The sequence below is a fragment of the Antechinus flavipes genome, chromosome 3, assembly GCF_016432865.1.
Source record: "Antechinus flavipes isolate AdamAnt ecotype Samford, QLD, Australia chromosome 3, AdamAnt_v2, whole genome shotgun sequence".
Taxonomy (NCBI): Eukaryota; Metazoa; Chordata; class Mammalia; order Dasyuromorphia; family Dasyuridae; genus Antechinus; species Antechinus flavipes.
Window position 1 is genome coordinate 624,924,631 of NC_067400.1, and position 14,162 is coordinate 624,938,792.

Below are 14,162 nucleotides of genomic sequence, written 5' to 3' on the forward strand. Positions count from 1 at the left end.
AATGAGATAGTTAAATTTCAATAGGTAGCAGGCCTGAGCTAGGCAGGGAGCTGGAGTTAGGGCCTAGTCCGATAAATGCAGTGGTGGCAGGACTCCCCGCCCCAATTTGGGAGCTCTTTGGATTTATGTGGCGAGGCAGAGGGGCTTTCAGAGACTTCTCCCACGTCTTGGAATCACTAAGATGATGAGAATGGCAATACCTTGCACAGAAGCTGGGAAATTAAGAGGCGAGGGTGGGGAGATGGGGTAACAGAGCTAGAGATGTCCATGGGACACTCACTAAGCTGGCTGCTGCTGAAATAGTGGGGAGACCCCAGAGGAAGGTGGTCATTCCCTGAAAGCCGGCCTTTTGCCTCAAGGATAAAATATAGTCCCTTGACTTTTAAAGCTCTTAATCTGACTTCCACCTACCTTTTTAAAAATTCATTTTATTCTCTTTAAGTAGAATTGTATTTTTCCAAATACATGCAAAGATAAGTTTTCAACATTCAGCTTTTCACAAGGGTTGAAACCAAATACAAAATCCTCTGACCTTTAAAGCCCTCCATAATCTGACTTCTACCTACCTTTTAAAAAAATTTCATTTTATCTTTTAGAATTTTATTTTTCCAAATACATGCAAAGATACTTTTCAACATTCACCTTTTCACAAGGGTGAAACCAAATACAACCTCTGCTTGATTTTTAAAGCCCTTCACAATCTGACTTCCACCTACCTTTTTAAAAAAATTTATTTTATTATCTTTAAAGAGTATTGTACTTTTCAAAATACATGCTAAGAATCCCCTCCCTCTCTCCTCTCTCCCCTCTCCCCAAGACAGCAAGGAAGCAGGTCTAGGTTAAACATGTGCAATTCTTCTAAACATATTTCCATATCTGTCATACTATACAAGAAAAATCAACAAAAGCAGCTTCTCTTTGTAGGATGATGCAGCCTCCAGGAACCCAGAGCTGCCTTTCACAACTCAGCTCATTTCCCTCCCCCCCCTTCACTTTGTCCTTTATTGACACAGCCCTGTTTGTATTGTCTTACCTCGTAGAATGGAAGCTCTTTGCCGGTAAGAAGTAGTGCCTCATTTTTGCCTCAGTTTCCCCTGGCAAGGCCCCTGGTGTACAGCAGGCACTTAAGGCTCAGTCTCTGGAGAGCTGCCCTTTGCCTCCTTAGGGAAGACTCTCGTGACCCATAATTCCCCTCCACACCACCCAGTCCGTCCTGGGCCTGTTTGCATTTGTCAGACATCTTCCCATTTTCACGGCTTTGCAAAGACTGGGCCCCTGCCCGGGATGCTCTTCTTTCATACCTGTACCTCTTAGAACCCCTGGCTTCCTCAAGCCTCGGCTCAATCAGCTTAAGTGACCCTAGTGCAGGATGTCACAGCTACCGTGCAGGTGGCTTGTAGACTCGTACTGTCTGTGGGGGCCGTGTTGTCTCCCCCATTAGAATGAAGGCTGCGGGAGGGCAGACTTTCACTTCTTCTGACCCTGATTCTCTCTTTTAAATAACTCATTTCCTATGGATTAGTGATTATTCCTAAAGTTTCTTGGGTTTCCACTTGCCCAGGAGAGCGGAGGGCAGGAGGTGAGCCCTTGTGCTCCCTGGCTTAGGTGCCATGGACAGTTTAAAGAGATCCCAGGTCCTTTTGTGAGGACTGACCTGTCACCTCAGCCTTCCCTCAGGACTAAGATAAGTGGGCCAGGCAACAAAGGGGCAAGCGGTCTGGGAGGAGCAAGAGCAGGAGCAGGCCCTGGATCAGGGGCCGAGACCTGGAGCTGGGCGGCTTCCTCCTGTGAACACCCCTAACACCTTGGCACTGGGCCTTTGAGCAGCAGCTCAGGAGACTAACCTCACTTACTTAGGTCTGTGATACCTTCCTTGTACTGCCACGGGGCAGCTTAGTGAATGTCTGACCTGAGAGACTGAGGCTATTCTGGCACCTTGGACAAGAATAGGGAAGCCAGGAGAAGATAAACCTGAGAAAGTTTGGGGGACACTCTGACTTGGGGATGGGCCTGAGGAAGGCTCCCCTTTCCCGACTGCCAAGTGGAATACCCTTGGATCCCAGGAGATCAGGCCAGAAATTTCCCCAGATTCTTTATTGGTTCACTCCATCTGTGGCTTTAGGGACCCTTAGGGGGATCTTCCAGAGGTCCATCCATTTGCAATCCCACCTATCTTTCTGGTTGCTCAGGCAAGGGGTTTCTTATTTGGAGGTTGGGCTGACCCCCTGTTACGCCAGATTTCATTCACCAAAGCCCCCAGGATGGCCAAAGTTACTCCAACCAATATTAGCCGGAGGCTAAGGAAATTATGATGATGGGCCACATAATCTAGAAGGAAGGGAGACAAGGAAAAGAGGAGGAGAAGCCGTTATTGGTACAGGAGCCTGGCAGGATCTTCAGGTTCTTCCCATGTCTCCCCCCCGTCTCCCCCTAGGCCATCAAAAGCTCTGACACTCAGAAGCCTGTCGCTGAAGCTGGGAAACCCTTGATCACTTACCATAGTTTGGAGGTGCGTGTTCTACGTGACTGTCCTGAGAGCTTCCTGATCAGGGAAAAGGAGAAAGAAAGATACCGCAATCTGGAGCTACCTTGTCTCCTGGGGCAATCTGGAGCTACCTTGTCTCCTGGGACAATCTGGAGCCACCTTGTCTCCTGGGGCAATCTGGAGCCACCTTCTCTCCTGGGACAATCTGGAGCTACCTTGTCTCCTGGGACAATCTGGAGCTACCTTGTCTCCTGGGACAATCTGGAGCCATCTTGTCTCCTGGGGCAATCTGGAGCTATCTTGTCTCCTGGGGCAATCTGGAGCTACTTTGTCTCCTGGGACAATCTGGAACTACCTTGTCTCCTGGGGCAATCTGGAGCCACCTTGTCTCCTGGGACAATCTGGAGCTACCTTGTCTCCTGGGGCAATCTGGAGCTACCTTCTCTTCTGGGGGTCTCTGGCATTTGCTTCTAGATTCACTGAGCTACAGAAGGTCATTGATTGATCTAGGGAAAGGGCAGGGCTGAAGACAGGAAAGAAGACTGGTTTCCTGTAGTCCCCTCCTTCTCTGGGTGATAATGGACCTCTTACAGACCCTATCCCTTGGCTGCAAGGAGCTCTGCTGGTCTCTGTAAGGACCCTGGACAGCAGTCAGTCCACAGGGCCAGTGGGGCACATTGACCGTCTAGCAATTGGGAGGAGCTGTGGCTGGGCTTGGACCCCTCTTTCCCCCTTCTCCTCGCCTCCTTACCCGCGATTTTGAGCACCAGGGTGTCACTGGGTGTTGACCAGAGGAAGGGGAAGTCACTATCAAAACTGTAGCAGAGGTATGTGCCGCCATTGGAGTCGGTAACAGAGGGGAACAGGAAGTTGGCGTGGTAATCACTAGAGAGCAGCGCATGGGGTGCGTTGGCCCCCGTTGTCTTATAGAGCACGTATCTGTCAGACCCGAGCTGTGACTCGCAATGCAAAGTCACACCCTGTCCCACAGCGACGGTGGAGCCTGGTTTGACTGAGATGGAGGGTTTGGGGTATAGTCCTGGGAGAGAGACAAGAGGAGACAACAATGAAAGGGAGCTCTGGTCTCCTCCTGAAAGTCCTGAGCACCATCTCCCAGAGCCTGGGGGTCAATAGGCTGGGGCAGATTTCTAAGAAATAATCTCAGGGCTGCTGCCTCTGACTAGTGGGGGAACTCTAATCTAATTACCTCCCCTCTTTCTGGGTTTCCTCTGTCAAGTGATCCCGAGAGCCCCTCCCAGCTGCATCGTTTCTGGGATTCCCTCACCATCCTTCCAACAGGAGGAGGACAGGAGTTAGGATCCCGGTTGGGCTGTGGCCCCTCACCTGTCACCACCAGTTCCAAAGGGTCGCTGAGTTCTGACCAGTGGCTTTGTCTCTGGTATCGACATCGGTAACGCCCTGCTGTCTCGGCTGCTATGTCTGGGATGAAAAACTCAGCCTCCTTCCAGGGCCCAGGCACTTCTAGCATATCTCTTAGCTCTGTGCTCCCATCCTTCTCCAGAAGGAACCTGTGGGCCCCCTCCGCACCCTGGCAGCGGACAATGACGGACTTTCCCCATGGGATCACAGAGCCAGGCACAGCCCACAGGGAAGGTTTAGGGAGATCGTCTGGAAGTGAAGCAGATAGAGCCTGCCATTCTAAGGGAGCTTCCCCCCCGAGTCTCTCTCAAAAGTTGGGATGGTCAATTGGGGGTTGGGGTCCAGCCTGACTTGGATCGGGGATTAACGGGAGCTTTCCCTACTTAGTTCCCAAAAGGAATGCCCTTTGGTCAAGATGCTCCTCCCCCAGCCCAGCCAACACCCCCTGATGAATTAGGGGTTCACTCAAAGAGCCTAGATGCTGTGTATCCCTATCCTCCGTACCCCTGGGCCCCTGGGAGTAGCCATCTATATGCTAAGCTGTGAAGACAAAAAAAGGGGGTTTGAGAGGAAGGACTCACCTTTCTGTGCCATGATGCTCTGGCTCAAATACATCCCTGTCAGAGAGGACCCAGTGAGAGAAGAGAGGTTCCCTCCACCCAGAGCCAAACCCTAGAATCCCTAGACACTTTGGGAGAGGTCTTCTGATCATTGAATGACAAAAGTAGAGCTAGAAAGGACCTCAGTGATCATCTATGAAGGAAACTATCTATGAGGAAACTGAGGTCCGGGGAAGTGAAAGGTTGGCCCAAGGTCACAGAGGAATTTTAGGGAAGTTCCTCTGAGCCTCGGAGCATCCTGTCCTGTAGGACCTGTGACCCCACTTCTTCCCATCCCAGAATCCCCTAGAGCTCACCAAGACAGAGTAGGGCTGCCAAGGACCCAGGCATGTTCCTGAACTGAGATGTTAAGGAACCGTGAGGACCTTGGACAGGGGCAGAAGATGGGTTAAGGCCGGTGGTAGATCGGTCCTTTCCTCCCCTATGGCCAGGTTCAGAGTTTTCCCCTCATGAGCTTTTCCCTTCTTGGACCCTGTCTAGTAACTACCCCATGGCTGCAGGAGCTATTGTGATGACACAAAAGCCCACTATGTTGCGTGGTCTGGCTGACGAAAGTCCAGGCTGGGAGATGGTACTGACCAAGGGGAGTTGGCTAGAGACGAGAGAGACACAGCCTTGTGCCAAAACACAAGTGAGACCATGACCTGGTGCCATGTTGTTTAGCCCTCCAAAGGACCTAGGCTTTGGCAGGAAATTACAGTGGGACTGAGAGCTCTGAAGGCACCCAGGAAGGGCTATTAGGCCTGAGTGCTAGCTCCCAGGAGCAAGATGCCAGTAGCAGTTCTTGTGTCATCTTTCTTTTTCTTTTTCTTTTAATTTCTAATTTATTATTTTTTTCTCCAATGATATAAACAAATTTTAACATTCATTTTTAAAACTTTGAATTCCAGAATCCCTTCCCTTTTCTCTTCCCCACACTTTTGAGAATGTAAGCAATTCAATATAGGATATACATGTATAGCCATGCTAAACGTTTCCATATTAGTCATGTTGTGAAAGAAAACATAAACCAAAAAAAACCCTCAAGAAAAATAAAGTAAAAGTATGTTTCAAGCCACATTCAAATACTATCAGCTCTTTATCTGAGCATAGGTAGTACTTTTCATCCTAAGTCCTTCAGAGTTGTCTTGAATCATTGTGTTGTTGAGAATAATTATATCATTCACAGCTGATCATCTTACAATATTGTTGTTACTTTGTACATTGTGCATTTCACTTTGTATCAACTCATGGGATTCTTTCCAGGTTCTACTGAGAGCATCCTGCTCATCATTTCTTATAGAACAACTATCACACCACAATCATATAACACAATTTATTCAGCCATTCCCCAAATGATGGATATCCTCTCAATGTCCAATTATTTGTCCCCAGAAAAGACCTGCTATAAATTTTTTCCACAGAATGTCCTTTTCCTTTTTATTTTTTATGCCTTTTAGGATACAGATCTAATAGTAGTATTGCTAGGTGAAAAAGTATGCTTGATTTTATAGCCATATATAGTATATGCAGCTTTCAAATTACTCTAAAGAATGGTTGAATCATATCTGTTCCAAAGCCTCTTAAATAGTGGGTCATGATCCCATGTTGGGTCATGTAACTGAATGTAGGGGCTGTGAAAAATTGGGCAGCAATAAAAAGAATCAAATATCCCCTTAAAATTTAATTCTTTGTGTAAAAATAAACACATCATTAGATGCAAATTTGCTTTCATCTTTAATAAATGATAAAATTACACATGTACCAAAGAATTATTTTAAAATAAATTTATGATTCATTATTAAACATGGTTGAATTAGTTCACAACTCTAGCAACAGTACATTAATGTTCCAATTTTTCCACACCTTCTTCAACATTTATAGTTTTCCTTTCTGGCCTATTAGCCCATCTAATAGGTATGAGGTAGTTCTTCAGAAGTGCTTTAATAAGCACTTTTCCAATCAATAATGAGAGCATGTTTTCATATGGCTATCGATAGCTATGATTAGTTCATCTGAAAATTGTTCACATTTTAAATTATTTATCAGTTGAGTAATAGCTCTTAGTTTTATAAACTTGACTTACCTCTACGTATTTGAGACATCAGAAAAATTTGATTCAAGTTTTTTCCTCCCACAATTACTCTTGCTAACTGTATTTTCCCCTGCTCATTCCATTCTCTCTCTCTCTCTCTCTCTCTCTCTCTCTCTCTCTCTCTCTCTCTCTCTCTCTCCTTTCACTCTGTCCCTCTTCAAGTGTTTTGCTTCCAACTACCCACTCCTCTGTCCATTCTTCTGTTACCACCTCCTTCTCTTATCCTCTTCTTCTCCTACTTTCTCTGTAAGGTAAGATAAATTTCTATAACCAATTGAGTGTATATTATTCCTTCTTTGAGACAATTCTGATGAGAGTAGAATTTATTCATTTCACCTTACTTCTAATCCCCTTATCCTCCACTGCAGCAGTTTTTTTGTGTGTGATTGTGTTCATTTATCCCATTTTACCTCTCTTTCCCTTTCTCCCCATATCTTCCTCTAGCATCCCTTAATTTCATCTTTTTGGATATCATTGCTTCACATTCAGCTAAGACCTATACATTCTCTCTCTATATACTCCAACTACCCTAATAATGAGAAGGTTCTTATGAATTACAAGTATCATCTTCCTATGTAGGAATGCAAATCATCCAACTTCATTAAGTCCCTTATGATTTCCCTTTCCTTTTAATACCTTTTAATACTTCTTGCAGAGCCTGGTAAAAGTCAGATTTTCTATTTAGTTCTTGTCTTTTTATCAGGAATGCTTGCAAGTCCTTTATTTCATTGAATATCTGCTTTTCTCCCTGAAGGATTATACTCTGTTTTGCTGGGTTGGCTCATTTGCCTCCAGGAATTTCAAATTCCAGGTTTTCTTATACTTTAATGTAGAAGCTGCTAACTCTTGCATTATCCTGGCTGTGACTCCACAATACTTGAATTGTTTCTTTCTGGATGCTTGAAATATTTTTTCCTTGACCTGAGAATTCTGGAATTTGACTATAATATTCCTGGGAGTTTTCATTTTGGGATCTCTTCCAGAAAGTGATTTGTGGATTCTTTCATGCTCTATTTTTACCCTCTGGTTCTAGAATATCAAGGCAGTCTTCCTTGACAATTTCTTTTTTTTTTTTTTTTTTAATTTTTTATTTAATAATTACATTATATTGACACTCAATTCTGTTCCGATTTTTTTCCCCTCCCTCCCTCCACCCCCTCCCCTAGATGGCAAGCAGTCCTTTATATGTTGGATATGTTGCAGTATATCCTAGATACAATATATGTTTGCAGAACCGAACAGTTCTCTTGTTGCGTAGGGAGAATTGGATTCAGAAGGTATAAATAATCCGGGAAGAAAAACAAAAGTGCAGATAGTTCACATTCGTTTCCCAGTGTTCTTTCTTTGGGTGTAGCTGCTTTTGTCCGTCATTTATCAATTGAAACTCAGGTCTCTTTGTCAAAGAAATCCACTTCCATCAAAATATGTCCTCATACAATATCGTTGTCGAAGTGTATAATGATCTCCTGGTTCTGCTCATTTCACTTAGCATCAGTTCATGAAGGTCTCTCCAAGCCTCTCTGTATTCATCCTGCTGGTCATTTCTTACAGAACAATAATATTCCATAACATTCATATACCACAATTTACCCAGCCATTCTCCAATTGATGGGCATCCATTCATTTTCCAGTTTCTAGCCACTACAAACAGGGCTGCTACAAACATTTTGGCACATACAGGTCCCTTTCCCTTCTTTAGTATTTCTTTGGGATATAAGCCCAATAGAAACACTGCTGGATCAAAGGATATGCACATTTTGATAATTTTTTGGGCATAATTCCAGATTGCTCTCCAGAATGGTTGGATTCGTTCACAACTCCACCAACAATGCATTAGTGTCCCAGTTTTCCCGCATCCCCTCCAACATTCATCATTATTTTTTCCTGTCATCTTAGCCAATCTGACAGGTGTGTAGTGGTATCTCAGAGTTGTCTTAATTTGCATTTCTCTGATCAATAATGATTTGGAACACTCTTTCATATGAGTGGTAATAGTTTCAATCTCATCCTCTGAGAATTGTCTGTTCATATCCTTTGACCATTTATCAATTGGAGAATGGCTTGATTTCTTATAAATTTGAGTCAGTTCTCTATATATTTTGGAAATGAGGCCTTTATCAGAACCTTTAACTGTGAAAATGTTTTCCCAGTTTGTTGCTTCCCTTCTAATCTTGTTTGCATTAGTTTTATTTGTACAAAGGCTTTTTAATTTGATGTAATCGAAATTTTCTATTCTGTGATCAGTAATGGTCTCTAGTTCATCTTTGGTCACAAATTTCTTTCTCCTCCACAAGTCTGAGAGATAAACTATTCTATGTTCCTCTAATTTATTTATAGTCTCGTTCTTTATGCCTAGGTCATAGACCCATTTTGATCTTATCTTGGTATATGGTGTTAAGTGTGGGTCCATGCCTAATTTCTGCCATACTAATTTCCAATTATCCCAGCAGTTTTTATCAAATATTGAATTCTTTTCCCAGAAGTTAGGGCTTTGGGCTTGTCAAACACTAGATTGCTATAATTGACTATTCTGTCTTGTGAGCCTAGCCTTTTCCACTGATCCACTAATCTATTTCTTAGCCAATACCAAATGGTTTTGGTGACTGCTGCTTTATAATATAATTTTAGATCAGGTACAGCTAGGCCACCTTCATTTGATTTTTTTTTCATTAGTTCCCTTGAGATTCTCGACTTTTTATTGTTCCATATGAATTTTGTTGTTATTTTTTCTAGATCAATAAAATATTTTCTTGGAAGTCTGATTGGTATAGCGCTAAATAAATAGATTAGTTTAGGGAGTATTGTCATCTTTATTATGTTCGCTCGGCCAATCCAAGAGCACTTAATATTTTTCCAATTATTTAAGTCTGACTTTATTTGTGTGGAGACTTTTTTATAATTTTGCTCATATAATTCCTGACTTTCCTTGGTAGATAGATTCCCAAATATTTTATGGTATCAACAGTTATTCTGAATGGAATTTCTCTTTGTATCTCTTGCTGTTGGGTTTTGTTGGTGATGTATAAAAATGCTGAGGATTTATGGGGATTTATTTTGTAGCCAGCTACTTTGCTAAAATTATGAATTATTTCCAATAGCTTTTTGGTAGGACAATTTCTTGAAAGATGATGTCTAAGCTCTTTTTGTTTAAACATGACTTTCAGGTAGTCCAATAATTTTTAAATTCTCTCCTGGATCTATTTTTCAGGTCAGCTGTTTTTTCAATGAGATATTTCATATTGTATTTTCCCCATTCTTTTGGTTTTGTTTTATTGTTTCTTGATTTCTCATAGTCATTGATTTTCATTTTCTCAATTCTAATTTTTAAGGAATTATTTTCTTCAGTGAACTTTTATACCTTCTTTTCCATTTGTTCAATCATAATTTTAAAGAAGTTGTTTCCTTCAGTGGATTTCCTGTCCTTCCTCCCTGTCCTGCCCCAATGAGACTAATTCTGGTTTTTAAAGAATTTTTGTTCTTGAATGGATTTTTGTGCTTTTCTTTTCATTTGGCCAATTCTGCTTTTAAGGCATTCTTCTCATTCAGTTTTTGTACTTTTTTAAGATTTGACCTAATTTGTTATTTAAGGTATTATTTTCTTCAGTATTTTTGGGTGTGTATCTCCTTTACCAAACTGTTGACTTGTTTTTCATAATTTTCTTGCATCACTCTCTTTTCTCTTTTCATTTTTTCCTCTGCCTCTTTTACTTGACTTCCAAAATCCTTTTTTGAGCTCTTCCCTGACCTGTGACCAATTCATATTTTTCTTGGAGGCTTTGGATGTAGGAGTTTTGACTTTGTTATCTTCTAAGAGTGTGTTTTGATCTTTTTTGTCCCCATAGTAACTCTGTGATCAGAATCTTTTTCTGTTGATGGTTCATTTTTTTCCAGTCTATTACTTGACTTTTAACTCTTTGTTAAAGCAGGTCTCTGCTTCCAAGGTGGAAAGTGTACTGTCCCAAGCTTCAGGGATTTTGTGGAGCTGTTTTCACAGATATTTCTGGGGACCGTTAAGTTTTCAGTTCTTCCAAGGTGAGACACAAAGAAATCCAATCTGCAACAAAAGCAGCTGAGGCAGAGTTTTGAGCACATGTCAATTTAGTGGGGAGACAGATGGTCCCTAATCAATTGGTTCCAAGATCTTCCTTTTTGGTCAAAAACCCCTCTGCTCACTATCTGTGTGGTTTTCTCGACCTTCAAAGGTTACTAATAAACAATACAAGTTCATGATTAGTAAATTCCCAGAGCAGGGAACTCATATGATTGGCTAAGGGGGAGTAGCAGAGGAAATCATCTCATATTTGGCTAAAGAACGGAGCTTCCATATTTGGTCAGGAGAGATGTTTATCAATTATTACTATTTTGTCAGTGGTATTCAGGGACTTTCCACAGATCACAAGACCCTGTAAGCAAGGTGTTGGGTCTTCCATGGTGCATCTCAGCAGGCACTTTGCACAGGACAAACATTAATGACTAATGATCCGTAGAAAGATGAACAGTACTTTCTATGAGCCATGAACTTTATTTCAAACATGGGTTGTGATGGGGGAGGAGTGCAGAAGGAAGTGGGGTGCAGTGCTAATAATACAATAGCACAAGCTAAGATAAATTTTCACAAGAGGCCTAATAAAACATTTTTTTCTGGGATAGATTTAATGTAGCATAAATCTATCCCAGAAATCAGTCACATATAATCTAATCATCAATACATGGAGAGTAAATTAATCATAATTCTTATTCTTGCAGCATTAACTATCATAAGAAATTCAAATTTAATTCGATTCTGCTTAACTCACTGTTGACAGTTGTTGATCCCATTAAATCACAGTGAACTGAGTAAATACTGATTAAATTGAGTAGTGGTATCTAAATTATCTTCAAGGGGCAGAATAAAGGGATGGGTCTCTCTTGGTCAAGAGGGCAGAGCTGGAAGGCATAAAACAGGAGTTAGCCAGTAGGACATGCCTAAGAGAATGTTCTGGTTAGAGAGAAGAACAAATTTCTAGCATAAAGGAGGTTGAAGGGTTGGCTTGAGGGCCTAGAGACCTCCCTGGTATCCCTCAGGAGCTCCCCCAAAAGCATCCAAGCTCTGGCTAGGGATCTGGTTTGCTTGCTAGCCATTTCACTTCTGCTCCCTTCTCCAATCTATTCTTTCCATGACTGTCAAACTGACATTCTCAAAACACTGGTTTTGTAATCTCCCTTGCTCAGTGGCGTGGCTAATAAGGAAATACATTTTACATGACTTCATATATATGATACATATCATATATGTGTCTTATCTTCTCAGTGTGTGAAGGAAGGGTAGAGGGAGGGAGAGAATTTGGAACTTTTTTCATGTTAAAAATAAATAATGAAATTTTTAAATAGGAAAAGAGTGTGAGTAACTCCTTGCTTATTTCCTCAAGATTAATGAAACTCTTGTTTGTCACTTTAAGCCTTTTCTTCACGATGTGGCTTCTCTACCTACTTTTCCAAACTGGTTGCACTTGCCCTCCTACCCCCACTGTGGCACACACTCTATTCACCAGTAGAACTGGCATTCTGGCTGCATGTCCCATTAATACAGTCCATCTCCTCTCTCACACTTTTGCATGACCATTTCCCACATATGGAATGTTCTGGTCCTTTCAAGGTTCAGCTAAGTTCCACCTCCTTGCAGGAGAGCACCCATGACTAGCCCAGTTTCTGAATTTCTCAATAAAACTAATTAGTGTTCATTTTCTGTGTACTCCTCACCATCATCCTGAGAAGGCAAGCTTCTCCAAGAAAAGAGAATTGCTTTTGCCTTTTTGTTTCTGGTCTCCAATATTCAATAATCATCCTTCACCTAACGTATAGAGCAGAGTCATTGGCTGACCATCCTCCCTACATCTCTGATAGAGAGAAAGCCAGCCTCGATAACAGGGATTTCTGTCATCATTTGAGGTTACAATACGTGAGGATCTCAGCTCATTGATTCATAGGGATCCAGGACATAGAGCCAGCATTTTCATCAAACCCTCGTTTTCTAGGGAAGGAAACTGGAGGATGTTCAGAGAATGGAAAGGACTTGGCTAGGATGATACAGGTAGGAAGCAGTCTTCCCTGACTGTGAGTCAGATGTTTTTCTTCCTACCAAACCAGGATGTCTCTCATCATTCCCATTTTATAGATAAAGAAACAAGACTCAGAATTGTAGAGACCCACACAGTTAACATAGCTTCAATTAAAGCTAAGGTACTGAAATGCAGATTCTGATCTCAAAGATGAGTTTCCTATATGTGGATACCTTTGCTCAGGATCAAAAAGGAAGAAAGAAGGGGAGGTGTCAGGGAGGTGGCTGGTGGGATTTAGGAGCTTCAGAGGAACTGTGGGTACCCAGCCTGAGGGAAGAGTGGAAGTGGGACAATGTGTGAAAGCAGAAATGGAAAACAAGGGATGAGGTTCATCCCCTAACATTATACATTGAATGTAGACAGAGAACATACCACAGACACTACTAGTTTGATGAGCAGATTGTTAAACTTTCACTGTGAGCATTTACACTTTGTTAATCAACTAATTCTTCAAGTCAGGGATTGACTTATTTTCTTGCTCATTGTCTAGACTTAAAAGTGATGGGGGGAATTGTTTAAAATGTTCATATTAAGAAGCCTGACACATTTTTTTCCTCCTGGGCAATTGGTTAAACATTTCTCATCATTCTCCAGTCCTAAACCTTCTCCTATGTCCATTTCCAGAATTCCCCATGGCTCTTCTCATCAAGTTTGGCTGCTCCAGAAGCTTACTTGCATAGAGAAAGAGAAGATCAATGAATTGGGCTTGCAACTAAAAAAGCTAGAAAAAAAAAAACAAATTAAAAATTCCCACTCAAATATCAAAGTTGAAATTCTAAAAATAAAAGGAGAGAGCAATAAAATTGAAACTAAAAAAAAAACTATTGAATTAATAAAATTAAGATTTGGTTTTATGGCAAAAAACCAACAAAATAGATAAACCTTTAGTTAATTTGATTAGAAAAATGAAAGAGGAAAATCAAATTGTTAATCTCAAAAATGAAAAGGGAAAACTTTCCACCAATGAAAAAGAAAGTACAGCAATAATTAGGAATTACTTTGCCCAACTTTATATCAATAAATTTGAAAACCTAAGTGAAATAGAGGGATATCTAGAACAAAATAAACAAGGAGTCATAAATAACTGAACTAGTTCAATGTTTGATAAAGACAGTTGAAAATACAGACTAGTTGAAAACTCAATATATGTCAAAAACTGCTAAAAGGTAAATCTGCTCCCTCCCAAAAGACTAATAAGTTATATCATACATGACCAAAAAATTCCAAATGGATGCTCAAATTAAATATAAAAGGTTATATCATTTAAAAAGATAAAAAGTGCCCAGTGGTATATTACACAATCACTAGAAAGGAAGGATTCCTAATCAAACAAGGGATAGAGTAGATCATAAAATGAACAAAACAGATAATTTTATTTATATAAAATTAAAAAGCTTTTACACAAACAAAATTAATGCAGCTAGGATAGGAACAGACTGTGTGTGTTTAAGGCAGCTTGGGAAGTGTGAGACAACTGTGATCTCTAGGGACATCTGGTGACTTAA

The 14,162-nt window shown here is 41.3% G+C and overlaps 1 protein-coding gene across 2 annotated transcripts; it reads right to left on the reverse strand.

Annotated features, from left to right (window-relative positions):
* Positions 1-2,079: 2,079 nt before the first annotated feature.
* On the reverse strand, positions 2,080-4,943 carry LOC127558234 (platelet glycoprotein VI-like). 2 transcript variants are annotated; one of them, XM_051991464.1, is made up of 6 exons: positions 4,782-4,943; positions 4,447-4,482; positions 3,830-4,114; positions 3,237-3,524; positions 2,498-2,542; positions 2,080-2,328 (listed from the first exon to the last, which is right to left on the reverse strand). In XM_051991464.1, the coding sequence occupies exons 1-6, from the start codon at positions 4,813-4,815 to the stop codon at positions 2,186-2,188; spliced, it is 831 nt and encodes a 276-aa protein (XP_051847424.1). In that variant the 5' UTR covers positions 4,816-4,943; the 3' UTR covers positions 2,080-2,185. The 2 variants fall into 2 exon arrangements, with proteins under 2 accessions (XP_051847424.1, XP_051847425.1); XM_051991465.1 differs by lacking the exon at positions 4,447-4,482.
* Between the last annotated feature and the right edge of the window lie 9,219 nt (positions 4,944-14,162).

Excerpts from the sequence above, each read along its gene's own strand:
- LOC127558234 (XM_051991464.1), bottom strand. The coding sequence starts at position 4,815 with ATGCCTGGGTCCTTGGCAGCCCTACTCTGTCTTG. Across the intron at positions 3,525-3,829 it reads TTTGGAACTGGTGGTGACAG|GACTATACCCCAAACCCTCC; the intron begins GTGAGGGGCCAC and ends TCTCTCTCCCAG. Across the intron at positions 2,543-3,236 it reads CCTGGTGCTCAAAATCGCGG|GAAGCTCTCAGGACAGTCAC; the intron begins GTAAGGAGGCGA and ends TTCCCTGATCAG.